General features: G+C 40.2%; 1 protein-coding gene across 2 annotated transcripts in view; it reads right to left on the minus strand.

Annotated features, from left to right (window-relative positions):
* Window positions 1-1,960: 1,960 nt before the first annotated feature.
* Window positions 1,961-26,667, minus strand: part of ITGBL1 (integrin subunit beta like 1) — a 272,363-nt gene continuing 247,656 nt past the window's right edge. For both annotated transcript variants that reach the window (XM_070048620.1, XM_070048621.1), the window contains 3 exons: window positions 11,078-11,224; window positions 4,524-4,637; window positions 1,961-3,570 (listed from right to left, as the gene is read on the minus strand). In XM_070048620.1, coding sequence (XP_069904721.1) covers window positions 3,479-3,570; window positions 4,524-4,637; window positions 11,078-11,224 — 353 coding nt within the window. In that variant the 3' untranslated portion in view covers window positions 1,961-3,478. The remainder of the gene's footprint in view (window positions 3,571-4,523; window positions 4,638-11,077; window positions 11,225-26,667) is intronic.

Genomic DNA, 26,667 nt, shown 5'->3' on the forward strand with positions numbered 1-26,667 from the left:
ATCGTACCTGGCCAACAGCTTAATTAATGGTTAAAGCACTTGCTGTCTTTTCAAAATGACCAATATTATACTCAGTTTTCTTAAAGAAAAAGGTCTTTTAAGTTAGATACATCACTTCATTTGACATCATCTCCCTAATATTGCAGGGGTAATATTTGTTACATGTCCAAGAAATAGAGACCAGATTACTACTGAGTTCAGAAGCAGGTGAATATAATTTTCAATTATCTCAATTACTAAAAATGATTTTCAAAAATGATTTCATAACAAGGGAATGTATAGGAAAAGCAATTGAGCTAAATGGTCAATTATTTTCCCAAATGCAAGCTTATCAAAATCCAGAATGTAAATAGTTACATTTTATAGCTTAGATTTCTTAGTTTACAAGGTGACTCATTGGGCCTGTTGAATACTGACTAGGGTTTCAACATTTTCACAGTGAGTCTGCACCTTAATGCTGAGTTATAGTTTGGGTTTATAAAATTTATTTTTGGTTTCCTTTGTTCTGATTTGATGTTTACTGACAGAGATTGTTTGTATCTGAGGTGTGCTACTGGGATCTAAATGAGCTCAAGGGAGCCCAAAAACGCAATGCTATAAAGAGCCTCCTCTTGTACCTACGACTCTGGCAGTTTTGGAAAAGTCCCTGTGGAGGAATCCTTGGGTGGTGATTTGCCAAACAAGCAGGATCACTGCCTATACCACCTTTAAACTTGTTGCATCCTTTCCAAATTACATTAATTCCACCGTAAATCCCTAAAAACCATCAACAAGCCAGTGAATTTGCCTGCTGATTTTCTCCCACACATTTCAAGTCCATTCTTGCCTTGTCATTTTTTAGAGAGTCTTTTAGAAAAGAGCAAAAGTCAAACTACAGAATTACAGTTACAAAGGGCAGAATTTGTCTTTACATGTAAGTGTTTATACAGGTTAGATTGAAAAGAAATAAATTCAATCATTTTGTGTGTGTGTGTGTGTATACACAGACCTATATATATGTTTTCCTTGCTCAAATAAAAACCATTCATACACTAATACCCATACTATTCATACACACACAAAACAGAATTAAAAAAATTGTTTTCAAAGAAAAGCAGTTAAAATGTAGGTACCATGTGACTTAGGCAATAATCTAGTTTTGGTTTTATACCTAAACCTCAGACTATAGCCAAGTGACATTTTTATTTTTGTCCAAAACTTTGGACACATCATTTTGAACATTATGATTTAATGACTTCTTCACTATCTAAACTCTTTTACTTAGGAAACAGAACTGATGAGAACAGACTCAACTTTTTATCTGTGAAAACATGAGTGGAGCAGCACTTCTGATAAAGTTGTTAATAAAAATGGATAACAACACAAAGACATTAAAATAAAAATAAAACACACCTGAGGATGTGTGGTGAGCTATGAGGGCTTAAGTTCAGTCCCAGGGGGGCACACGTTGCCAAACCATTGCTGAGCTGTGGGCCAAATCCAGCCTCAATCTGTGTGTGTTTGGCCTGGGAACACAGAATGAACTTTCATTGTTCTACAGTTCTAAAGTATGAAGCATAATAAAGAGGATTATGCAGCACGGATTCCTGTAGCCCATAAAACCTAAAGGATTTTCTGTCTGCTCCTTTGTGGGAGATGACCGGTCATAAGGAATCTGGAAGTCTTTCATATTGTTGGCAAGATAATGTGATAGATTTCAGTGTTCTCAAATGAGTCATCAAAATGGCTATGGGACAATTATAATAGGTTTGTATGAAGCTTAAATACAGGTTGGGGCTACCCATATTTCCCTAATTTTACAAACCCAATACTGGTTGACATACCCAATAATAGAGATACCAATATGATTGCACTCCTTAATCTCAGGAGAAAGCAATTTTATAAATCTATTGTTATGAGAACATTAGCACTAGAAAATTAGCATCAGTTAGCTTTTCTCAAGATAATTTTCAATATTAAATTTTTAACTATTACAACAGATGCATATTATCTTTATTTTTCGTGATTTGACTTACAAAATCCAGGCTATGATTCTAGAATATTTACATCATCAAAATAAAGTTTCCAAATAATTTTCATCTTAATATGGAAATAATTTTGTTACATTATTCCAGGATTTTATAAAATAATTCACATATAGGAAAAACGTGGTTTTCTTAAAGCTCTGAATAATTATTTGTTACCTAAACTAGTGTAAGTAGTTTAATTGTAAATATGTACAGGAAGCCCCAATTATTGTACATTTTCATAGTTCAATGTAGATTTCATACAGAGTTTCACCATTAAGAAAATAAACATTTTGTTCCTACCATGAAGTGAATATTCATAATTTCTATTTAGGCCATTTCTAGAATTTTTTGGTAGTTTTTCTGAGCTTTTTAATTGGTGCCATTTATCATATTAATTTCTTTGTGAAACTCTACTTTCCTAGTAAGTATCCTTAGGAAAAAGTGTTTAAGGGAAACAAATCATTATTTCAGGCCATTATACCAAACTAGATTACGTTGTTTTAAAAGGCTATCTTACCTGGAAATAATTTAAATATTGACAAATCAAATGTCTTGTACATGCAACCCTGGCCCAATTTTTAAAAATGGCATCCCTTAGTTCTAGGAATTGAAAATTAATATCCCTGAATTGCAGTTCATTTGTGTGTGTGTGTTCATTATCAATAGGCAAATATATGTTGACACAAAATACAAACATGCCACTATTTATTTTAAAATGCTAAATTGTACATTTTTCATAATGTTTTCCTTTATTTTGAGAGAATTTTGCTTTTGTGAGTTTAAAATGAGACTGCACAAATGACCTAATGGCTGAAAAGCTCTGGTCTTCCCTCTTCCATAGAATTCCTGCTGGTTCCCCAACCCACCATTGTACCTCACGTGTGTTTCTCTTCATGTCCTCACGTGGAAATGCTGAATGATATGGAATCCTGCAAAAACTAATCAATGGGTTTGTGCAAGAATATACTTCTCAACAGAATCCAATGCCATCTTTTGTAGGCACATGGGTTTTTAAAGACCACATCATTCAGCGTTTCTCAACTCCGGCGCTATTGACTTTCATAGTCAGATGCTTCTCTGTTGGGTGGGGGCTGTCCTGTACTCTGGGGGCTGCTGGGCCACCCCTGGCCTCTACCTACTAAATATAAGCAGTACACCCTCCCACCCCACCCAGTGTGACAGTCAAAATTGTCTATAGACATTGCCAAATGTCTTCTGGGTGGCAAAGTCGCCCACGTTGAGAACTACTGATGTTATTTGAAGAGAAAACCTTATTTCTATGATTTATATCAGAATTTGCTTAGCTCACTTCTAATGGTACCCAGATTTCAGTCAGGAATTCAGAAATAGAAAAACATACAATAGTCTGTTTAATCTGCCCTACTGGTGATTATACATGGTTTTCTTTGCATTTATATGTTCTAATGGCCTAGAAAAATAAGAATCCAGAGTGTTCTCCAATGCAACTGTTAAGGATATTCTGTGCCAAGCCAGATTTCACATGCATTTCCATTCCATCCGTCCCAGCACTCACAGTTTCCACAGTTACAAATTCCATTCCCTGCAATAAAACACACATGGGAATCACTGCCATGACCAAAATGCACCAGAGTAAACTATGCCACGAGAAACCATCACTGTCCATAATAAAACCATTTCGTTCATCCTCTTCTGGTGTTTTGACAGTGATTTTATTACATAATATTTAACTGGGAGCAAACTTAGAAGCAATTAGTGACATCTACTTGGTGTTGCCATCCATGTATCAGAACAGCCACCCAGTCTATGCCAGCTGGGCTACCATGTCACAGTTGTATATCCCCCAGACAGCACGTTACCTCTGACTGATGAATAAATACTTAAAAACAAAGCACCTTGCATAATGAGGAGAGGCAAGCAATCAGCTAGAAGAGGAGTCTTGTTATAGGGATGGGCAGAAAGTGAAAGTCTAACTTGATGACACATGCAAATGTACAACTTAAACCTTCAGCTAGCGATGATGAAAGCAAATATACAGCTCCCCACTTCCCCAGTAACTTCAGGAAATGCATTTCATAGAAAGTTATTGGGACTCAAGACATTAGTTATTGGGACTCAAGCAATGTGTATTCTACTGAGTCCTTCTCATATGTGAACTCCCCCTACATATACACAGCCAGCTCCCCCAAAACCACCACATCAACTAGTGGTACTCTGGATCGCCTTTTAAAATCACCTCCCAGCTCCTAAACTATGCTCAAGGTTTTTTTGATATAGACTCACATAGGTGTGATTGGGGAGCTTATGGTTACTTTGTGGAGGTTTCTCCTCAATCAAATAATCTGGCTTCACTTTCTGTATTTTCCATCCCTGGGGATACTGTTGGTGCTTGTCTCCACTTCCCCATTTAGAGCTGCTGCATTTTAACAGGTGGCCCTCGAGCTCACCAAAGCTGTCCTGTCTGGCACTGTGGGATGGGTGGCACCCAGCTCTATTGCAGACCGTGGCACCCAGCAATGGAGGCCAATACTGCACCTGTACAGATGAGTCCTTCATGCTTGTCGCAGTCTCTGTCATCACAGTCACAGAATTCCCCCGAAATGTACCATTCTTCTGCAGAACAAATGCACTTTCCACAGTGACAAGAACCTGAAATCACAGGAGATATTACTTGCTATCACCCTCTAACTACAGGCTTCCATTGAGGAAAGGATATCTTCGGCATGCTAACAATGGGCTTCTAATAACCCACCTTTATTGAACAGCTCATTTCTCAGAGGGAAGCTTTATTTACTGTAATTCATAAAGGTCATCCAGGAAAGCCTTCGTTACAGATCTAGAAAGTTGCAATTAGCCTTGAGCAAATGTTCCATGGCCCAGTCTGATTGAAATGTCAGTGAGTACAGAATATGGCTGATTCTTATAGATGGCTTCCAAAAGTGTGGTCAAAATTGGTGGGATTCTTGTTATCATTTTTCTGAATTAAATCATGCTTTTAAAGTGCCCATTCTTAAAGGAATTTAACAGTAAATTCTATTACGTGAAGATTCATTTTATAATTCAAATAGCTACTCAATAAATGTGCTTCTAATTTTGGATTTTAGGTCACATTATTTTTCCTGAAGTAGGGACACATCTGCATGCTGTGTGGTAATTAAAGTGCTAAAAGTATACATGCAATCACTCATGTGTATTTGACCTCTGAATTGCCTGTCATAATCAATGATAGCTTTAATTCCTCCATCCCCCCCCCCCAATAATGTTCATTCTTCGTAAGGCTCTGCATTCTAACACACTTTCCACTATATCACCCATTTTCTCTCTTTAAATCTTAATTTTTTAAAAAATAGACCTTCCTCTTTAGTTATTAGAAATATTTTGGCTACTGAGTATTTCTCCAATAGTATATAGAAATTTAAAGAAAATATATGAATTAAAAGATACCCTGAAAAAATGAAGTTCTCTCAGTACAAATATATGACAGGTTAAAAAATTCTCATGGTAAAATTGCTTCTAACACAGCAAGAAAAACAACTTTAAAATGAAAAGAAGAAACTTCCCTTCCTTTTTTTCTTTTGGTTGATTTTTTTCCCCCAAATGTGATTTCCATTTACTAAAAGATGGTTGTAGTTAAACTTTTCAGGTCAAAGATCACCGTGATAGAAGAGCAAAGGCCAGACTTGATATAAATTCCAAACACATTAGCAGGGCAGGAGTCAATTAGTTCCTCTACTGAAACACAGTGAATGAAAAATGAACAATCTGGGCAAACTGATTAGTAAGCGAAGTCAACGTGCTGCGTGTTGAGAAAGGACACTGAGCACTAGCTATTATGTCATATCATGGACAACGCACATGCATTTTCCTTGCAAGAATGACCAATGGCCAAATTAAACTTTTGCCATGCCTTGTAACACTGCCCAACCTGAGAGAATAGTCAGACCTAATTATAGTATAAGAATTGTTGATGTTTATTTTCAGCTCTGGCTGAGGTGCAGCATACTTTCCTTAGTCTTGAGTTGTTTTCCTGAGGGCCTAGACTGATGTGTATACTCATGAACAAAAATGCAGACATCTTGCAGTTCTGCAGGCAGCCTGGAGCTTGCTCACAAGCCAGGGCACCGGTGCCCCAGAGCCAGTCTGCACAGGACTGTGGTTTCCTTTGGGTCTCATTCAGGTATAACATTTCTTAGTTTACAAATGTATCCCATTATTAAACGTCATATGTATAGTTCAGCATTCAACCACTCATTTAACAAATGATTAGAGATTTATCTGCCAACAAAGAAAACATGGGGCATTTCATTGACCGTCAGAGAAATTTCCTCACTGGGTACCTGATTGTTTTATTTCGATGAGAGGAGGATGATTATTTCAAGCATTTGACTTTAGTTGTTTCTAAAAGAGTATTTCCTTTACATTTAAAACTATAGCCACAAGAGGAGTAAAGGATTTTATATGTCCATGACACTCATGTGTTACACATAGGATATCATTTTGTATGTCAAAATTCATAGATTTCACATTTCATCTTTAAATTTGTTCCCTGGCCATGAAACTGTTCTTGCTTCTAGAATGCTTAGCTTCAGGCAATAGCAAAGTTATTTGTCTAAAACTGGTGAGCTCAGCTGAAGTTAATATGGTATGTGATAGAGCATTTGGTGAATAAACTCCAGGTTCCTAAGTCTACTAGTTAGTCACTGAACTATTGAGAATAAAAAAATGGGAATTGATTTTGTATGTGTCACGAAACAGTAGCTTTTCCCAGTCAGCATTTCCCCAGCTGTGTTCTTTCCTGTTTGTCAAAGCTCAATGCATCTTAGAGGTAGGAAATTCTACTGCTTGTGAAACTAGGAGTAGCATAGCATGTAACAATAACACAGTGTGAATAGATATTAGGACCTATTATAGCATCTTTCTTGTGGAGCACTATGGCTGTGTTCATCAATAACCAATCGCAAGAGTCAAACTGTCCCTTTCTGGAAAGGGAAAAACTTAGGGAGAAGATTCTATTAGATAGAAGTAGACTTCATGACTACCAAGAGGTGACCAATCATTCAAGTCAGCTGGCTGGGACCCACTTACACCCAAGACCCAGCTCAGTGAAAGGGAGCAGCTGGCCCATTTTGGCAGGAGCTCTAAGACAATGCATTCATAACCACATCATCACTAATCTGTTTATTTTCTTTCTCAATATAATGACCCCTAAAAATGTTCCTGTCTCCCATCTGTGCTTTTTACTGGCATCTATCCCTGGAAAATCAGCCACATTTTCTCATGTGTCTTTAAAACACTCCTAGGGCTCACAGAGAGAAAAGAAATAAAATCGGCCTGCCTTCAAAGATGAGAATCAAAGTTCAGGGAGGAGAAGGGAATTATCTGGGACTACATGGGCATTAAACATGGCTAACTTGAGATTTCAGTCTGAATCAATGCAACCTTCTAACAAATTGTGATGACTTTCACAGCCAAAACTTCCATATTGTTTCAAACATGAGCCATCAGTTCTTGCAGATCAGACTGGACAGCCATATCAGGTGAAGAAATTCTGACATTGGGCTAAGGTCGGGGTTGAGAAACCTCTTTTACTCTTTTCCAGGGATGTGGATAGGGAAGCGGATGGGTGAGACAGGTGGGTGGTCGAGTATACTCTGGGTTTTCTGGATGATGCGGGACTCAACAAGTGTCATCGTGAGGGTTTGAGGAGACATTCAATGGCATCTGTAAGAAAATCAGATGTGTTTGCCTGGATCTAGGTCAAAGTTATCAAGGTAAAAAGTGTTACTGGGTAGTCATGGATCCAAATAAACAAATCCCCAAAGAAACCAACAAAAGCCCCATGAAATAACATCATGTATTATGATATTAATAGCCATTGCAAAGGTAGCTAAATGCGGGGAGACCTGGCCACTAAGCTCATCTCTTGGTTATTCACACGAGCAACTTTGTTAGTTGCCCCGTTCCATTCATAATGTTGGACTTTCTTTCTCATCCTTCATCAAGCCTGACAAAATGCTGCAACCACCATCCCAGCAGGCAGCTTTCACTACTGTACTAATGACTCCATCAGTTATGAAGGTCACAACAATGTATCTTGTTTTAAATTTTTCTATGGAGTGATTTATTGTCTTGGCTATAAATTTGTAAAGAAATAAAACGCTATTTCTTCATCGTCTCCTGGGGTGACGGCTTTATTCGCAGCTCAGGGCCAGTCTGAATTTAGACTTGCTGTGCTGGTGGGAACGGGCTGCTCAGTGGAATGCCACTGCCCTCGCATGTCCTCTGCTCATCCTTGTCACACAGATAGAGGAAGAAGGACCCTGGATATTCTGTAATCATCAGGGTGCAAGATTTTCATTGACAAACTTGAGGAGAATCACACGCAATTCAGACAAGTCCATGAGATTTGTCAAGAAATACATGGCCTCTGTCAAATGATGAGTGATAGGATTTTCTTTTCTCTACCACATTGAAGTGTCTTACTCTGTTTCATGTGTTATTTTTCCTGAGGTTTTTAGGGTTGGGGTGCTCCTCCCCATGGGGATCAGAAATAACTGCTGCACCCCCTTGTCCTCTGTGCCTGCAACAGGTCCAGCTCCATGAGCTCAGTGTGAGGTCCCCTCTCCCTCAACAGTCTAGTACTTAGATCTTCAGAATGGGAGGCAAGAAAAGAGCCCACAACCATCTCCTACTGACAATGGGAATAACCAATGCTGATCCAAACATCAAACGTGCAGCCTGGGGGCAGCTTTTGCATTCTTTTTGAGTTTAAAGACTAAAACTCTCTACACACTGAAGGATAAATACATAGATTACACAAATATGCTTTCAATCCTTCATTGATCTCTGAATATATCTCTACCAACCAAAGCAAATACATTGTACAGATATTAACTACAGAGGGTAGATTGGAGGTGAGGGCTTTCTTTTGTTCTCAGGAAATGCCTTTGGGTCAATGCTTAGACAGTCTAATCTTTTTGCATTTTCTACTTTTATAATACTGAGAGATGAGAATCTTCCCTTAGACTTAGTGACTTTACAAAAGTGTTTCTTTCTTGTAAAGAAACAACTCTTTTTGCATGAAGTACAGTTTAGGAAATGGCATATTACTTTTCACTACATTGGGGAGTTTGCCTGTGTAGTCTTCATGTACTTTTAATTAAACAAGGCTTAGCAAAGATCTACTTATGGGCAACAGTGGTGATTTGATAGTGTGCCTACTAAACACACACAGGCTAATTTTTAAAGCAAATATAAGCACTCATGTTTTAATATGAGTGGGTATTTTTATTCAGTAGAGCATCTATGAAAAGCTTATTGGACTTCAGTGATAATGCACTAATGAAAACCAAGTTAACAAGTAAATTTTAGAACTTTGTGTTTCAAGCTATATCATCCCCAAGAAAATCTGATTTAAAAACAGAATCATCCCCAGTAGTTTGGCTGCGCAGGACACTCCCCTTCCATCAGCTAGCACATCTTGTTTTCCTTCCTACTTCTGCCTCAAAGATTAATTCCTTCCTTTGATTTCTTCCTTTTAACCTCTCCTTCTCTCCTTCCCAGTTTTCTCCATACAGCTTGAACTCATAGGCGTTTCCGGCAGCTGAGTCCCCTTAAGCACAGAACCGGTGGAAGATGAGTTTAAAGCCTGAAATTAGATTGAATTTAATGCGAGAGGGAACAGGGAACACAGTGATTGCTTTAAACTCATTTGAGTGCCACCTGCCTGCTGAAACAGCATTAGACTGAGGGCACAGCCTTCACGCCCGGGCACTGTGAACACAATCTCAACCACAGAATTCCTGGAATCCAAGGACACTGTTGTCCACATTTTCAGCCGTCCTCCTGGCCCCCTTGGTGGTCACAGCATCCATCTGCTTTTACATCCAAGTTATGTAACCTGATGGCATTGGCCTTACATAGCAGAACAGCCCCCACCATGCAGGGAATACCTCACCCATAGCATGTTCTGCTTCAGACCTCTCCCTGCACCGTGATGGTGTCACTGGGGGCGTGGGGAGTACTGCTGAGTGTCTCCTCTTTCAGAAGGAGATTCATTCACACATGCACCCTGACACAGCGTCACTATCTGAGGTGAATGAAGCCTGGCTCCCTGTGACTTCCTGGATGCTAGCTAAGAGGGACCCGGCAGCTCCGAGGCCAGATGCAGTCAAGAGTATCATGGAGAAACACTAAAATTCCTAAAGTGTCCAAGATTTAATATATTAGTATATATTCTCTGTGTGTGTGTGTGTGTGTGTGTGTGTGTGTGTGGGAGAGAGAGAGAGAGAGAGAAAGAGAGGGAGGGAGGGAGGGAGGGAGGGAGGGAGAGAAAGAGAGAGAAATAAGGGGAAGTCTTTCTTCTTCCTTGAATCTGTTTTTGAGAAAATATTGGGTTGGCTTCTATTCAATGAAATTATAGGTTATAACCATTCTTTGAAGGTTTCTTCCACTCCATTTAATTATTATCTATTTTCTTACAGTGAACTACACATACTTGCTTGGAAGAGTAGGTGATATTGAGGCCAAAGAAAATTGCCCCAAGATTATGGGATCCATATACATTTTCTTTCCTTTTATATGAAACAAAACATTTAGCATCTTTTTATGTCTTTCTCACACCTGCAATCTTGCCCTCCTCCATCTATGCAATTAGGCCGCAGAATCTCCAGAAGTCATAGTTTTTGTTAGATCAGATGCTTCTGGTCTTTTTTCTGCATTTCTGGGCTGTTATTTCATAGGTGAATTCGGCAATCATCATTGCCCTTTTTTGGGGTCCATTTGGTGCCCACCATATTTGGGTGTTCTTATTCTTTCTGAAAGTATTAATTCTATTTCATTCAGCAATTATTTTTGCATTGACATGCCTGATGACCTTGTTGAGGAGCCCTCCCTCACGTATTTCACTCTCTGAGCTCCCAAATTGTATGGAGTTGATTTTCAAGCTTCCAGTTTGATGCAGGCAGAGGAAGAACACAGTCATTTGCTTTCACACAAGACTCAATCTGGGAAAGATGTCTGTTACTTGCCTCTGAACAAACCATGTGTCAGAACAGGAACCCAGCCCAGGCTCAAGCAGACACACTCACCCTTCCCCGAGCACAGTTCGCCGTCTGCTGATTCACACAGACTCTTGCTTTTTTCTTCTGTTAGGTTACACTTCCGTGGATGCTGGCAGAGCCTTCCAAACCAGCCTGTCTCACACACGCAGCGGCCACAGGAGCATGTGCCATGACCTGCAAGGCAAGCACTGGTGGCAGTTAGGAGGAGATGAGTAAATAACCAATGGAATCAGAGTTTTTAGCTAATATATAAACCATAGCACACTTTCCAAATAAGCACGGTCAATTGGACATGTCATGATTTAAAAGAGCTTCGCAACAGAGTTTTAGTGTAATGATAAACTTGGATGTAGCACAGAAGATGTACTTAAGAGAAAGAAATCTTGAAATAACTGGAAGTGGCATTATACCATTTTTTCTTGATACCACGTATACCCCCATTTGCATTTTTATCACTATGGCATCTCACCATGCACATTCTCCACTGTGCACATTAGGACATCCAGGCCAATTTGCAAGGCTGATCACGTTACCATCACTTGCAGCATTTACTAATAGCCCTCCCACTGCTCAATACTGGAAACAAAAGGTTAACGTTCCTACAAATGGCATTTGGTATTATACTACTTTACCTCTGCCCTTCTTTACATACATAATAAGGGCAGATAAAAGGGTAGGTGATGGCCTCTCAATTATTGTACGAAAGTGAAGAACAGCACGAGGCACACATTGACATTTGGCTCTTTGTTTTTTCCTTTTCGTTTCTGACACTGGCTCCTGACTTTCAAGGTCTTTTGATCTTTGATCTTTTGCTGTACGTGTAACATGGCATTTGTGACAGTTACATGGGCACACATACCCATCCAGATGTTTGCCACCAATTCTCCATTACAACACATCATATTCCATCTTAATTTCTTGTTTCCACTCAGTGCTTTAATCATTTTCCTGTTATGTGCAATGGCTTCCAGCCAGCTGTCCCTGAATCAAATGTTTGCCTGGCCAAGATTTACTGAGTACATGTTATGAACAGAACATTTTGCTAGATACTAAAGGATATGAAGTCAAGCATGATGGAGACTGTGGTCCCTGCTCCTCTCCCAGGGATGCAATTCGCCTTTATTCAGACTGATCAGCCTCTCACCTGAGCACTGACTTTGCTAGGGCCTTCAAGAGTAAACCTTGCTCAACCTGCTCCCACCCCTACACACTCAGCTCTGAACAAGGAGGGATTAGTGGCCAGTTCTTAAATACTGGTAGTTCACTATTGGGATTAATTTAACACAACCACCTATGAATCCAGGAAACAGTTGTCTGTAATACAGGATCATCAAGAAGTTAGTGGAAAGCAAATGAGAGACAAGTACTAAAGTGAGGTAACATATGAGTCTTCAAAAGTTTTACAGAAAATGTGTATTATGAAAACACCCTACATGTATTTAAAAATCCTTCCACCAAAATGAGCTTCTTTTAACTACACTTTTCTGCAAGCTTTTTGAAGTACCTCTCATGTTAACAGACCTCTCTCTAACAACCTTTTCTTATCTACACGGTGATGCACTAAATTTAATCTTACCACAGTCCTTCTAGTCCAGCATTATCCCCATTGTACAGTCAGAAAACTGATCCTCAGGGGACGCATTTAGAGTGATGAAGTGATTTCACTTTGAGCCACATTGTTCAATCATATGGGATCAGAATTTGACACTAGTTTCTTTGATTTTAAACACCCACGCTTTCTCCATTGTCACATTACTTCTAGATTTCATTTCAGATAATGTGACTCCTAGCAGATTTTAATTCCTATCTCCTGTCACTTGAAAGTATACACTTGACATTCCCGGATGCTTTCCATCTACTTAGAAGTATCTCCTCTACTGGTTTTCATAATACCACACTTTTTTTTTTTGACAGGCAGAGTGGACAGTGAGAGAGAGAGACAGAGAGAAAGGTCTTCCTTTGCCGTTGGTTCACCCTCCAATGGCCGCCACGGCCGGTGCACCACGCTGATCCGAAGGCAGGAGCCAGGTGCTTCTCCTGGTCTCCCATGGGGTGCAGGGCCCAAGGACTTAGGCCATCCTCCACTGCCTTCCCGGGCCACAGCAGAGAGCTGGCTTGGAAGAGGGGCAACCAGGACAGAATCCGGTGCCCCAACCGGGACTAGAACCCAGTGTGCTGGTGCCACAAGGCGGAGGATTAGCCTATTGAGCCACGGCGCCAGCCGTAATACCACACTCTTCTTACTCTTTCAACACTCCTTCTTTGTTTCTATTCTCCTACCATTTTTTTCTGACCTGATAAATGTTGTTCTCATCCCACTGTTTGTATTTTCTTCTAATAAACTTTAAAACTTTTATTTATTTTTGTTTTTAAAGGAATTTATTAATGCATTAGATTCTTAGGGTCACAGCAAATGAAAGATTATTACTACAACACAATTCTCATGTTAATGTGATATTAATGTAAAGAGAATAGATTCCATATAGTTCAAAGATAAAATTCTAAGAATGTAATAATACCTTAAATAGCTCATCTTACCTTTCATTGAAAAATTCACCAACTTACTTTATTTCTAATAATCACAACTACTGTACGGCTATATCTCCAGTCCTTAAACACCTTTCAAGTTCCACTCCCATCATCCCATACTTTGTGTTCTGTTGGCATCCTCAATTAATACTTCCAAAGCTACATGTATGACTTTCTTATCAAAAGTTATTTTTCTTTCAATGGCAAGTTTCTCCTCCAAATGGAGCAGCTTAAAATATTTGAACCACATTTGATTCTCCTTTATTCCTCTAATTCAAAGAGTACTTAAATCTCATTGGAAGTACATCTCACATTTCAACTTAAATTAGCACACAGACCTTTGATATCCATAGAAATAGAAAAGTTAATCCTAAAATTCATATGAAAAAACAAGACACCTTGAACAGCCAAAGCAATCTTGGGGGAAAAAAGGGCAAAGCAGGAGGCATAACAATTCTTGACTTCAAGACATACTGTAGAGATACGGTAGCCAAAATAGAATGATGCTGGCACTGGTCTGCAGCTCACTAGGCTAATCCTCCGACTACGGCGCCGGCACTCCAGGTTCTAGTCCCGGTCAGGGCACCGGATTCTGTCCCGGTAGCTCCTCTTCCTGTCCAGCTCTCTGTTGTGGCCCAGGAGTGCAGTGGAGGATGGCCCAAGTGCTTGGGCCCTGCACCTGCATGGGAGACCAGGAGAAGTACCTGGCTCCTGACTTCGGATCAGTGCGGTGCACCAGCTGCAGTGCACCAGCCGCAGGGGCCATTGGGGGGTGAACCAACAAAAAAGGAAGACCTTTCTTTCTGTCTCTCTCTCTCACTGTCCACTCTGCCTGAAAAAAAAAAAAAAAAAAAAAAAAAAAAAAAAAAAAAAAAGAATGATACGGGCATAAAAACACACAGAATGGAACAGATTCCAGAAATGAACACACACATCTACAACCAAAGTACTCACATCACATCCTTGATCTCTCTAGTCCTACATGATTTCCTAATGCTATGGCATGAAGTTCACCTACTTTTGTCTTTGTTTTGCTTTAGGCTCTAGACAAAGTATCTTAATATCTTAATCTTAATCCTTCCCTTTCTGCTTCAAGCAAACTGGCCTATTCATTGTCCTGGGTACATTTTTCACACTTTGCTGACCTAGTGTTCTTGCCAGTGCAGGAATGCTTTCCTTTCTCTCCATTTCCAAATCTCAGGAAAAGCTACTACACCCCCCTGAAGACTTTCATAACACCCACAAGTGAAACTTACACCCCTTTTCTGAAGTTCCATACTACTTTATTTTTACTTCCTGTGGAATGTTTTTTCCTTCTATCTTGTGATATATAGTTGTAAAATGAATTCATTATGTGACTGTGAATTCTGTGAGACTAGGAGTTCCTTTTGAGGCAGCACTCTGGTCTTCAGAGTGCCAAGCATACTGCTTTAGACATCATGGATCGCAACAACAGTTGCAGTGGGCTGTGACTGCCTTTATCAAAATACCCTTCTCATTCCCCTCCCACCCCCAGATTCAAACTAGAACTCTAAGTCAATTCCAGGTCATGTTCACAGGTCATCTAGTTGATTCACTATTGTTCAAGGTCAACGGACAGGGGCCAGCGCTGTGGTGCAGCAGGTTAACGCCCTGGCCTGAAGCACCGGCATCCCATATGGGCACCGGTTCTAGACCTGGCTGCTCCTCTTCCGAGCCAGCTCTCTGCTATGGCCTGGGAAAGCAGTACAAAATGGCCCAAGTCCTTGGGACTCTGCACCCATGTGGGAGACCTGGAAGAAGCTCCTGGCTCCTGGCTTCGGATCAGCACAGCTCCGGCCATTGCAGCCATCTGGAGAGTGAACTATCGGATGGAAGACCTCTCTCTCTGCCTCTCCTCCCTCTGTGTAACTCTTGACTTTCAAATAAATAAATAAATATTTAAAAAATAAAAAAAAACCAAGGGCTATGGACAGTCCTTAAGTAGCTGTTTTATTCTACCTCCTTTAGGGCAGTCTTAACTGAGGGCATTGGTATCCCCTAAGAGCTATCTACTCAATGAATAGTTATTAAATTGATTACATCTTGAGTTCTCCATTAAACCTCAGTCAACTTAAAGTGTAATTCTCCATAAGGAGTTAACGTTGGCCATTTTTAACAAAGAATCTGGGATACAGGAAACAGAAAGAAAGAAAACACAATCTCTTCCTACTATCAGTCCCATGAAGTTAGAACATTTTCAAATGCTTATGTTTCTAAATGGCCTTGGGTTGGTAAGAACTGTTATCAATCTGATATAATCAGAATAATTTAATCTCTATCATTGAGGAAGACATTCTGCCTTCAGGTTGGGATAGCAATGATTTTAGGAGATCGTTGAATAAGTCAATGACTCCTCACAAAAAGTAATTCAATATACAATTTTTACTCAAGGAAATGGGGTACTTTGATTTATTGGATCACTTATCATGGTCTTTTGCAAAGTTAAGTTGGCATCTAACCCAGGCTATCTTCAAAATGCATTGGTGTTTAAATGTTTTAGTTTGGGGCCAGCACTGTGGTGTAGCAAGTAAAGCCGCTGCCTGCAGTGCCAGCATCCCATTTGGGTGCTGGTTCGAGTCCCGGCTGCTCCATTTCCAATCCAGATCTCTGCTATGGCCTGGAAAAGCAGAGGAAGATGGCCCAAGTCCTTGGGCTTCTGCATCCAAGTGAGAGACCCGGAAGAAGCTCCTGGCTCCTGGCTTAAGATCAGCTCCGGCCGTCACGGCCAATTGGAGAGTGAACCAGCGGATAGAAGTCCTTTCTCTCTCTCTCTCTCTCTCTCTCTCTCTCTCTCTCTCTCTCTCCTCTCTCTCTCCTCTCTCTCTCCTCTCTCTCTCTCTCTCTCTCTCTCTTCTCTCTGTGTAACTCTTTCAAATAAATAAATAAATATTTTTAAACAATAAATGTTTTGGTTTGTCATGTATATGACTTAAAAGAAAACAACTTGCAATGATCTCTTCTTTGTAAACTCTAGTAATTTTGTCATCAATTTAATAAATATTTGCTCTATACCAGACCTTGTATTAGCAGTTTAGGATATAACAGTGATTAAAGTAGGTGTTGGCAGGCTCTTCATGGACTTAACAGTCCTCTACTGGAGAAAACAAGTAACATTAAGCAAACAGATATCTTAGAATTATCAGAGAGTTAAAGATGATGCTGGTATATTCATCAGAGAGAACACTTTTAATCAGGGTAGTCAGCAAAGGACTCAGTGACACCAAGGGATGACAAGGAAGCAGATAGTTGGTGTCCTAGGAACAGAGCCTATAAAACTCCACAAGGAGTCCTGGGGACAAAACGCAGGCTTGGTATGTTACAGGCAATGAAATAAGGACAATGTGTAAAGAACAACTGGTACACAATTGGAATAAACAATGAAATTGGAGCAATATTCAGGAATGAAACTTCAGACTATGTATATTTGGCTCAAAGTTTAAATTTATTCTAAGATGAACAGGAAATAGGAGAGAGAGTGATGTCATTTAAATCTGCAAATTCATTTTAGTAACTGGGTGTGACAGATTAAAGTGTGTGCAGAGGAAGTGAGAACAGGAACAAGAGAGAGCTCTTGCAGTTGTCCAAGTGAAGGCAATGGAGTCTTCAAGTTGGGTGGTGGCAGTGAACATACAGAGAAATGGATGATCTATAGTAGTGGTATGGCCTATGCCTATGGGATACACTGTTGGATCGAATGTTGCAGGTGAGGGAAAGGAGGGGCTAATTTCTGCTGATGCTACTTATCAGATATGGAAGCGTCAGGGCTAGCAATCAGCTGTCTTGAACCTCTTGTATTTGAGATACTCTTAAGACAAACGAATAGAAAGAGTGAGGTCAGGTAAGCAGTTGGACATAGATTTGATGCTCAGAGAACAGGTTAATGTTGGGTTCTAGGCCTACATGTGTTGAAATTTACAAGAGTAGATGGCATTCAAAGTTTTATAAGTGCATGAATCTACCCAGGGAGAAACCAGTCCTGAGAAACTCCAATATTTAGTAGGAGGACAGAGGAAGAAAAGTCCAACAAGTAGGAACATTCAGAAACGAAGGAGGAAAATAAGATTCTGTTGTACCACAAGATAACAAAGAAAAGTGTCCCATAAAAGCGTCCTATCGAACAGAATCTTCCTGAAGTTTTGATTTAAAAAACAAAAGACCACAGAAGTAGTTAGCCAGCTTTTTCTTACCAACACCGTGTTCCTACTTAGTCTTGTGAGTGGAACACCCAGGGATGGCAGAACTATTGGAGAAGCATCCATGTATTCCATTCATGGAGAACAAGATCTCTGCTTCATGTTAGAACTGGCAAGTCCAGGGAACCACTTGAGATGCTTCTGTCTGTCTTCACCTAACTTTCCCTGTCTTCCACCAGGCAAGCAATTTTCCAGATACAGATTGCTGTCCGTCTCTTCCCAGGTGCTTTCCTCCTTAAATTTAGCACCACCATCAATGATTTTTCTTCTTGTTCCCTTCCTTTGTCCCATAAGAAAATACTCACGAGAAATGCTCTGTACTTGATGTCCACTGTAATGATGACTAGTCACATATCACTAAATTTATTAAAGTACAATTGAGAAATGAGATTCCTAGTCTCAGTCACATTTCAAGTGTCCACAGGTGGTCTGTAGCTCTTGTGGTGAAAAATACAGAAACAGAACATGTCGTCATCTTTGAACATTCTACTGGACAGTGCTACTCTGGAGTGTGACCTTTATCAATGAAACCCAACGGCTCTGGGACACATTTCCTAACAGCATTGTGATGATTGTTCTTGATTAGGTATATGACTTATTCCTTTCTGAATATGAAAAAGAACCCTACTTCTTCCTGGGGAAGTTATAATACTCCCTTCCAGAATTTTTTTTTTCATTTCTTACACTTTTGACCCAGAGGCACCTGTCCACTGGAACTACAATAAGTGAGAAGTAAAGAGTAGGGGGGATTTATTGGGTGAGATTTCCAGGAACCTACTATTTTCCAAAGGATATGAGCCAAACTCAATCGCTAGTGCCCTTTGCCCCTTGTTCTCTCCCTCCCTGTCTCTTCTTCCCTGGAAGGTTGGCACGATATTCACATGGGAGGGCACAGCAGAAGTGAAGATACAGGGGTCTCAGGACACTGATGGTGCTCAGGAGGTCACCACACCATTCATCCCTGAAATGACAACTCACAGATTTAGTATCTGTCTCAATTACCTTCAACCACACAGTCATAACTGATATACTTGCAGATCAGCAAAGAGGGTTGTGACAGTAAGATGTAATTTGCAGATAAGAGCCCACTGCCTGTACTGTCCATCTACGACAGTTCTGGCCTGAGAGAGAGGTCTTCCTCAATACAATAGGCAGCAGTGCCTAAAATCACCACAATCACACTCAGCCTGCACAATTTCCTTCAAATTGCAGCTATGAACTAAAGAAGTCCCTGAAGAAATGTGAACTGATTGTGTAATTAAGTGGTGGCTCTTCATTATCCCTCCTTGTTTCTTCAATTGGACTCATGGGCAGCTATTGAAGGAGCTGGGAGAAAAGAAAAAAAAGCACTAACAGCCTATTCTTATTCTCACCCTGGATATGTGGAGGGCTGGAGTCTTTGATTATTTTTTTTTAGGCTAAACCAATTAAACACATATCAGATATCATGTGAATGTACCTTCCTTATGCAATCTAAAAATAAGTAAATGAGAGGGACTATCGGTCTGGACAAGGCATAATTTTAAATAGTGACTTGTAAGAAATCTATGCATTGAGAGGTTACATGAAGTGTGGTTAATTAAGATATTTTGAGGTGGTCCATCTCTGGCCTAGGGTGATTATACATGATTCATAACTAAGTTAATTAAATGACAAATGTTCTTACTTCAATACTGATTTTCATTTTTGCTAGTCGTTTTTATGACTCTAATTTTCAAGTTGTGCTATGTGTGTAATCAAAACTGAACTGCTTAAAATCAAGAGATTAGTTACCTTCACCTTCAGGTACAATTGCTAATTAATCCCAACCCACTACAATTGGTTTAATCATCTTTCACTTCAATGTTAGGAAAGGGGGTGAAAAACACTGGCTCCTAGTTCTCATGCACCTGCTGATGAGGTAGCTTTGTGGATGTGTTGGGTTCTATTTGTGTGTGTTTGCTAAAACGCTGAGAGGCCTGATTTGGCGTGATGGATCCGCAAGTGGTTCTGTGGTCACACACTGACATGCGGGGTTTTAGCCTGCTCACATATGCAAAAGGACACAGAAGCTATGGATCAGTGTGTGGTGGTGAACTGAAAAAAAAAAAATCCACCCAAATTAGTGATCGTCATTCTGCAAATGAGGGGAGTGATGTCCTGTGGCCACTCCCATGAATGAATCGAGATTCATTCACACTGGCTGCCACGTGATGGAGTGAGTAAACGCTTTGGGAAAACTGCTGAGACTCCTTCCCTGGAGCAGGAATTCCACCTTCTATCTCAAACACTTTGTGGTGTGTGCTTTGAGAGACTTCAGAGAGCATCTTGCTTTGTGCTATCAGAGAGAAGCCACTTCAGACATTTACTTTCTCCTAGAGATACAAGGCATTCATGGACTGTCCTCTTGGCACACAAACCAGACACACAGGATTGCTTATGTCTCATTGTTTCCATCGGTCCAAAAGGTGGGCATTATCATCCTTACTGGACACAAGGGTAATCTGGACAGAGACCAAGTAACCTGGTCAAGTGACCACAACTCACAGGAAACACAGCAAGAATTCCAATCCCAGCCAATCTGAAAGGGAGGGTTGTCATTCGTTTTGCTGCATGGCACTGTCTCAGCACAAGAGGAAATGGTTACTTCTATTAGTTTAAATCCTGTACAAAAATGCAGAAAAATACACGCTCACACCAAACAAATGAATGTATCACTGAAAGTGTACTTTCTCCAAACAATACCAAATTACTAAAGAAAACTCATAAATCTAGATTTTTATTACAAGGTATAGCCCTCAAGTCAAAAACAATGAAATCCGGTCATTTGCAACAAGATGGAGGAATCTGAAAAACATTATGCTGAGTGAATTAAACCAGTCCCACAGGGACAAATATCATATGTTCTCCCTGATTGATGACAACTAATTGACCACCAAAGGGGAAACCTGTTGAAGTGAAATGGACACTATGAGAAACAGTGACTTGATCAGCTCTTGTCCTGACTGTTGATGTACAATGTAATACTTTATCCATTTTAGAATTTTTTTTGTTTTGGTCTAGTACTATTGCTTGAATTCTGTAATTAACACACAATTATTCTTAGGTGTTTAAATTTTAAATGAAAAATGATCCCTGTTAAATATAAGAGTGGGAATAAGAGAGGGAGGAGATGTACAATTTGGGACATGCTCAATCGGACTTGCCCCAAATGGTGGAGTTAGAATCGTGCAAGGGGATTCCAATACAATCCCATCAAGGTGGCATGTACCAATGCCATCTCACTAGTCCAAGTGATCAATTTAAGTTCACAATTGATCACACTGATAGGTCTAAGAGTCAAAGGGATCACATAAACAAGACTAGTGTCTGCTAATATTAACTGATAGAATCAAAAAGGGAGAGAACAATCCATCATGGGAAGCGGGATACAGCACAGACTCATAGAATGGCAGATGTCCTGAATAGCACTCTGGCCTCAGAATCAGCCCTTAAGGCATTCGGATCTGGCTGAAGAGCCCAAGAGAGTATTTTAGGCATGGAAAGTCAAGACACTCAAAAAAAAAAAATCTTAAATGAAAGATCTCTGTGCGTGAGATCCCAGTGGAAAGAACGGAGCCATCAAAGAAGGAGGTACATTTCTCTCAAAGGAGGAGAGAACTTCCACTTTAACTATGACCTTGTCTAAATAAGATTGGAATCAGCGAACTCAAAAGGCTTCCATATTTGGCAACTCATGACAAGAGCCTAGGGGGATTACTGATGCCATAAATAAGAGTGTCAAATTGTTAAGTCAACAACAGGAATCACTGTGCACTCACTCCCCATGTAGGATCATTGTCCTTAATGTGTTGTACTATGTGAATTAATGCTATAACTAGTACTGAAACAGTACTTTACACTTTGTGTTTCTGTGTGGGTGCAAACTGATGAAATCTTTACTTAATATATACTAAATTGATCTTCTGTATATAAAGAGAATTGAAAATGAATCTTGATGTGAATGGAATGGGAGAGGGAGCGGGAGATGGGAGGGGTGCGAGTGGGAGGGAAGTTATGGGGGGGAAGCCATTGTAATCCATAAACTGTACTAAAGAAAAAAAAAAAAAGAAAACCAAAAATTAATAAATGTTTTTGTTTGCCATATTTGTGGGTAATTTATATTTCTGAATATTTTGGTTTTTGATTTTCATAAATGTTAAAAGGGAAAACATCAACTTAAAAATACTATATAAAATCCTAACGTCAAAACATGAGCAAAGTATGATGAACAAAAACAAGATAATGTATATTATTAGTACTAAATGAGAAAAGAGTTTTAAAAAATTCTTCCCTAGGATTGTTTCAAGCAAAGTTAAAACAGCCCTGGATCCAAAAAATAAGATAAATGTATTACTTCCACGTACAAACTTATTTTCACTTTTGTATATCTATTCATATTTCTCAGATAAACTCTTCATATTTGACTTCTGTGCACCCAAACATTAATTGTTCATGATGCATGTTAAATACTAAATCCAACCTGAAGAATTCTCACATATAAAACTAGGAAATCTCTTTCTCTCCATATCCTTGTTCCTCATTCCCTTAGTTTACAATTATTCAAAGAAAGTTCTTGAGCATCAACCTTTAGTCTAAATTTGATTATACTGTAATCTGAGTAGGAGAGAGGAAGAAGGAGAGAGGAAGAGAGAGGGAGGGAGGGAGGAGAGATGGGGAGTGGGGAGGAGGAGAAGGAATAGGGAGTGGGAGAAAGGAAGAGGATGAGATAGCGAGAAAGAAAATTGATTATGTCCATGAGAACTGCACAGAGACAAGGAAAGGAGGCCCAGGAACATGGCCCACAATGTCATCATGCTATAAGGAAGGTGTTGCAGTAGGGAGGACAAATAAATCAATTTCAGAAGGAATTCCTAAGGGGGATAATTTGGAAGAATGGTAAAAAAAAAAAATGGAAGAGTGATGAGGAGTTACTCAGAAAGAAGTGAACATAATGATAAGAACGTCAGACAAAGGAACAAAATCACAATATAACAAAGTTTGTTCACCTCTGTGTACCTCTGTGCTTTGCTTTTCAATAAAATGGAGTGCATTGGTCCATCGAAAGCAGTTCTCTTCTATACATCTAACTGCTCAAACCAGAAACTCTGATTCACCCCGAACCTCCCCTGCCCCTCATCCAGTCATGAATTCTGTAAGTGCTGTTTGTACTCTGGGATCAGCGAGGGGGACTTGTTTTCAGTTCAGCTAAGTGGATGCTTGGAGCAGAAACCAAATCCTTCCTGCAGGGCAGTATCAGGCGTGCGTGGCTGTGAGCCACTGCAGCAGTGTGCCAGGATGACGGTCAATACGATTGGGGTCATCTCTGCAGATGACATGGCCACAGGCTGGGAGGTGAGGTCCATATCGCATGGAAGTTAAGGCTTCCCTGACTGAAAAGAAGCCTCACAGCCCACAGGAGCAAAGTCTCTCTGAATGGTCCCTGCAGCCCAGCTCGCAGGGACCCCACTGATACTGGCCTATCCCTGTATCAGGTTTCCTCTGGATGCCTCTGCGAGTCAAAAACAACCTGTCCTATTTCCTGATCCTTTCCCAAGGTTTTCCCACCCTTTGCTCTCACAGTAAGCTCTGGTGGTAAAGGTCTGATCGTGTCTTTAAAGCTAGTGTTTCCTCAGCAGAATTGTTCAGGGACTTGGTCCTGCAGGTGCACAATGTCCAATCGTCCGCATTGGGAGACCCCCACCAAGCCAGGAACTGAAGCTCCTCTGGGTCAGCAGCATCAGTGTCAGGCATGGAGTCATGAAGGTTACTCAGAGCAAGAGGCACCCAGCTTGGTTTCAGAACAGACCCTAAAGGAAGATGAACTGCGTTTATTCCATGCCTGCCAATCAGGATTTGCCTTGCTAGTGCCTCTATACACCAGCTTTTCCTACCTTCCCCGAAAACCCTAGCCTAGGACCTTGATGGGGAAGACAGATTTGAGCCATGCCTTCTGTCTTATTGCTAATCAGCCATGCAAATAAAATCTTTGTGTTTTTTTTTTTTTTTCAGAAGACTACTGTTACACATGGGCCTTTGTGTGCATCAGGGTCAGTGACCCTTGTCTGGTAACGCCACAGGGGCAAGCACCCGGGTAGGGTCACAGAGCCTGTAGACGCCAAAAGCAGGGCATGCCCATCAGCTGTTCCATCTCATTTATACTCCCTCCTGATCTCGTTGAAATCCACCAAGCTGAGGTCAATATTGCCATGAACAATGTTGCCTGGTAACACTGGCATTCCCCATATTCATTTGTTTCCAGGGAACCAAAGCTGAGAATTTATTAAATACAGGGTTGGAGTCCTTGGTAGCAGGTTGAAGGGTTTGTTAGCTTTTTTCCACATCGCTTCTAAAACTTTCTCCTATACAAACCCAGTTTCTCCATGTCTGATGTCTTCCACTTAGAACCTCATCTCTCTCCAAGATTCATCCCCTGTCATCCACACTGACAACCCACCCCATGAACACAGATACTTCTCCCAGCATCAAAAAGTCATCTGATGACCAAAGCCATGTTTTAAAATAGGATGATCTGTTATTGCATTGTTCAACTCCCTTCTCTGATTTTCTATTGTACTTTGAGTCACCCAAAACCATTAACACGGATTACAAAACATGTCACACTTGTCTTTCCTTTAATTTCTAATCTCCAACCATACAGGAGTTCTTTCCAGTCCTCAAGTCTTCCTGGAAGAAATCACTCCTCTCCTTTTCCCTCCTAAAACTCAGCACATGCTTCTCTGAACACTGTCACACTCCCTTGGAAGCCATTTCCAAAGAAACACCAAAATGAATATGTAAGCTCTGAATGCGAACAAAAAGAAGAAACTACATTATCATGAGAAATGTAAGAGGAGAAACAAGTGCCAAGGTGTGCCCCAGGCCCAGGGAGGAAAACTTGCAGAGGTGTTTAGCTACAAGTCTCAGAGCGGCCATGCAGAATGAAAAATGCCCGTGATCACAGCAGCTATCTCAGGTAGAAACAGTCATGTGCAATAGCTGGAGAGAGAGTAACTGCTCATGGGCTTATGACCCAATCAAGAGGATTCTAAGTATGCAAGTCAGAGAGAATGATATCACAGAGATTAAAAAAATAACAATCCCGGGGTGTGAGTGCCATGAGCGTTTGCTGACTTCATTACCATGATGTGCTATTTACATGATAGGACATACACTAAACAAGAGGAGAGTTTCTTTCAATGATAAATACTTTTATATAGATTGAGAAATATGGAAACTTTGAGGATATGTGCTGTGTGGCTTAAGGAATCACAATAGCCAGTGTGCTCTGTCTTACTTGGGCAGAGCCACAGGAACCTTCCCCATGGACAGCATATTCCTGAGCAGGAACCACTAAAAATAATCCCAATACAGATAATATTTGCTGCTCCATTTGGCAGTTCAGGGTTAAGAATGAAGAAAAATACTTCTTAATGCAAAAAGAACAGAAAAGAGAAATTATCCATGCTGTCCTGCTGTCCACTCAAGATAAGTCACAGATCAGAATAAATCGTGTTTTAATTTTCTATATATGTATGTAATAATGACAATACTTAATTTTTGTATACGACATCTGTGTGCCAGGTATTGTCCTACGTACTCTATATTCATGAGCTCATTCAATCTTCCAACTTGGCAAAACAGGTTCATCATCATTGTACAGATGAGAAATGGGAGTCATATAAATTCCCTGAAGTAGTCCGTTGACAGTGCCAGGAGAGCACCAATCTGACTTCACCAGTCTCAAGTGCTGCACCAGACTGCCCTCCACATGTCAGTACCCACAGAGCTTTCCCAGTCCTCAAGAACATCTCCACAATGGTGAAAAACATTGAGCTGAGATTCCCATTCCGTGCTAAGGTCACAGAAGGCCGAGTTCTGTCTTCACGTTGCTGCTTTCAAGCTGGTAACAAGTGTCCGTTTCATGATTTAGTTAGGGCTATGTGTTTGAATAGTTGTGCTTTTTGGGAGAGTGATTTTAATGCTTAAAAGGCTTTCAGGCACAGCACTGAAGTGCTGTCCTGGGTTCCCAAGTCTTAAGTGCTAAAAAAGCAGTGATGTGCCTTGTGGAGAAATACACGTGTCTGATAATCTATGTTCAGGGAAGAGTTACGGTGCTTCTGGCCATGAGCTCAAGGTTAATGAATCAATACAATATTAAATCAGATCAATTTAAAGAGAAACACAAACAAAACAAGGTTATACACTGATGAGGTGATGAAAACACTGTGACCAAAGGCAGGAACCTAAACTTGTATTTTCCTGAGGAATGATGATGCAGTGTTCATTAATTCAGTGTACAGGGTCACCTTACTGAACATAGCAACCATGTAAAATAAGAGCCATCTATATCCTGGGGTTTTCTCGTTGAAGACCACAAAACAGGGCATCTATGCAGATGGGTAAATTATATGCAGCATTTCTTGCTCTATGTTACATATGAAGAACATGACTTGGCCACTGTGGGGCCCTTTCTCATTCCAGGAGCTATTCCTCTCCAAGCACCAGGACTCAGTGGAATGCATAAAGACAGGCTCATGAGCCATGGGGTCAACTTTGTGGCAGAGTTTAGGCCCCGAGTGGTTATTTGGATGTTAATAAGTTAATGAGAGAAAGTGAAGAAAATATTAATAATATGAAAATATTCATATCATCTTAATTTTATATTTCTCAAGGACAGTGTTCAAATATCAAAGTGAATTTTAATAAAATATTTTAAAGGAAAATGTCTATGATCTATTTCTTTTACAAACTCTGAAAAGTATTCAGAGATCTTTTAGTCAATGAAAAATATTAATAACATTTAAAATATGTGGATAAGCAAATACGTGATTTCTTAAAGGTTGCTGCTAAACA

Source organism: Oryctolagus cuniculus, chromosome 9 (genome assembly GCF_964237555.1).
Source record: "Oryctolagus cuniculus chromosome 9, mOryCun1.1, whole genome shotgun sequence".
NCBI classification, from domain to species: Eukaryota; Metazoa; Chordata; class Mammalia; order Lagomorpha; family Leporidae; genus Oryctolagus; species Oryctolagus cuniculus.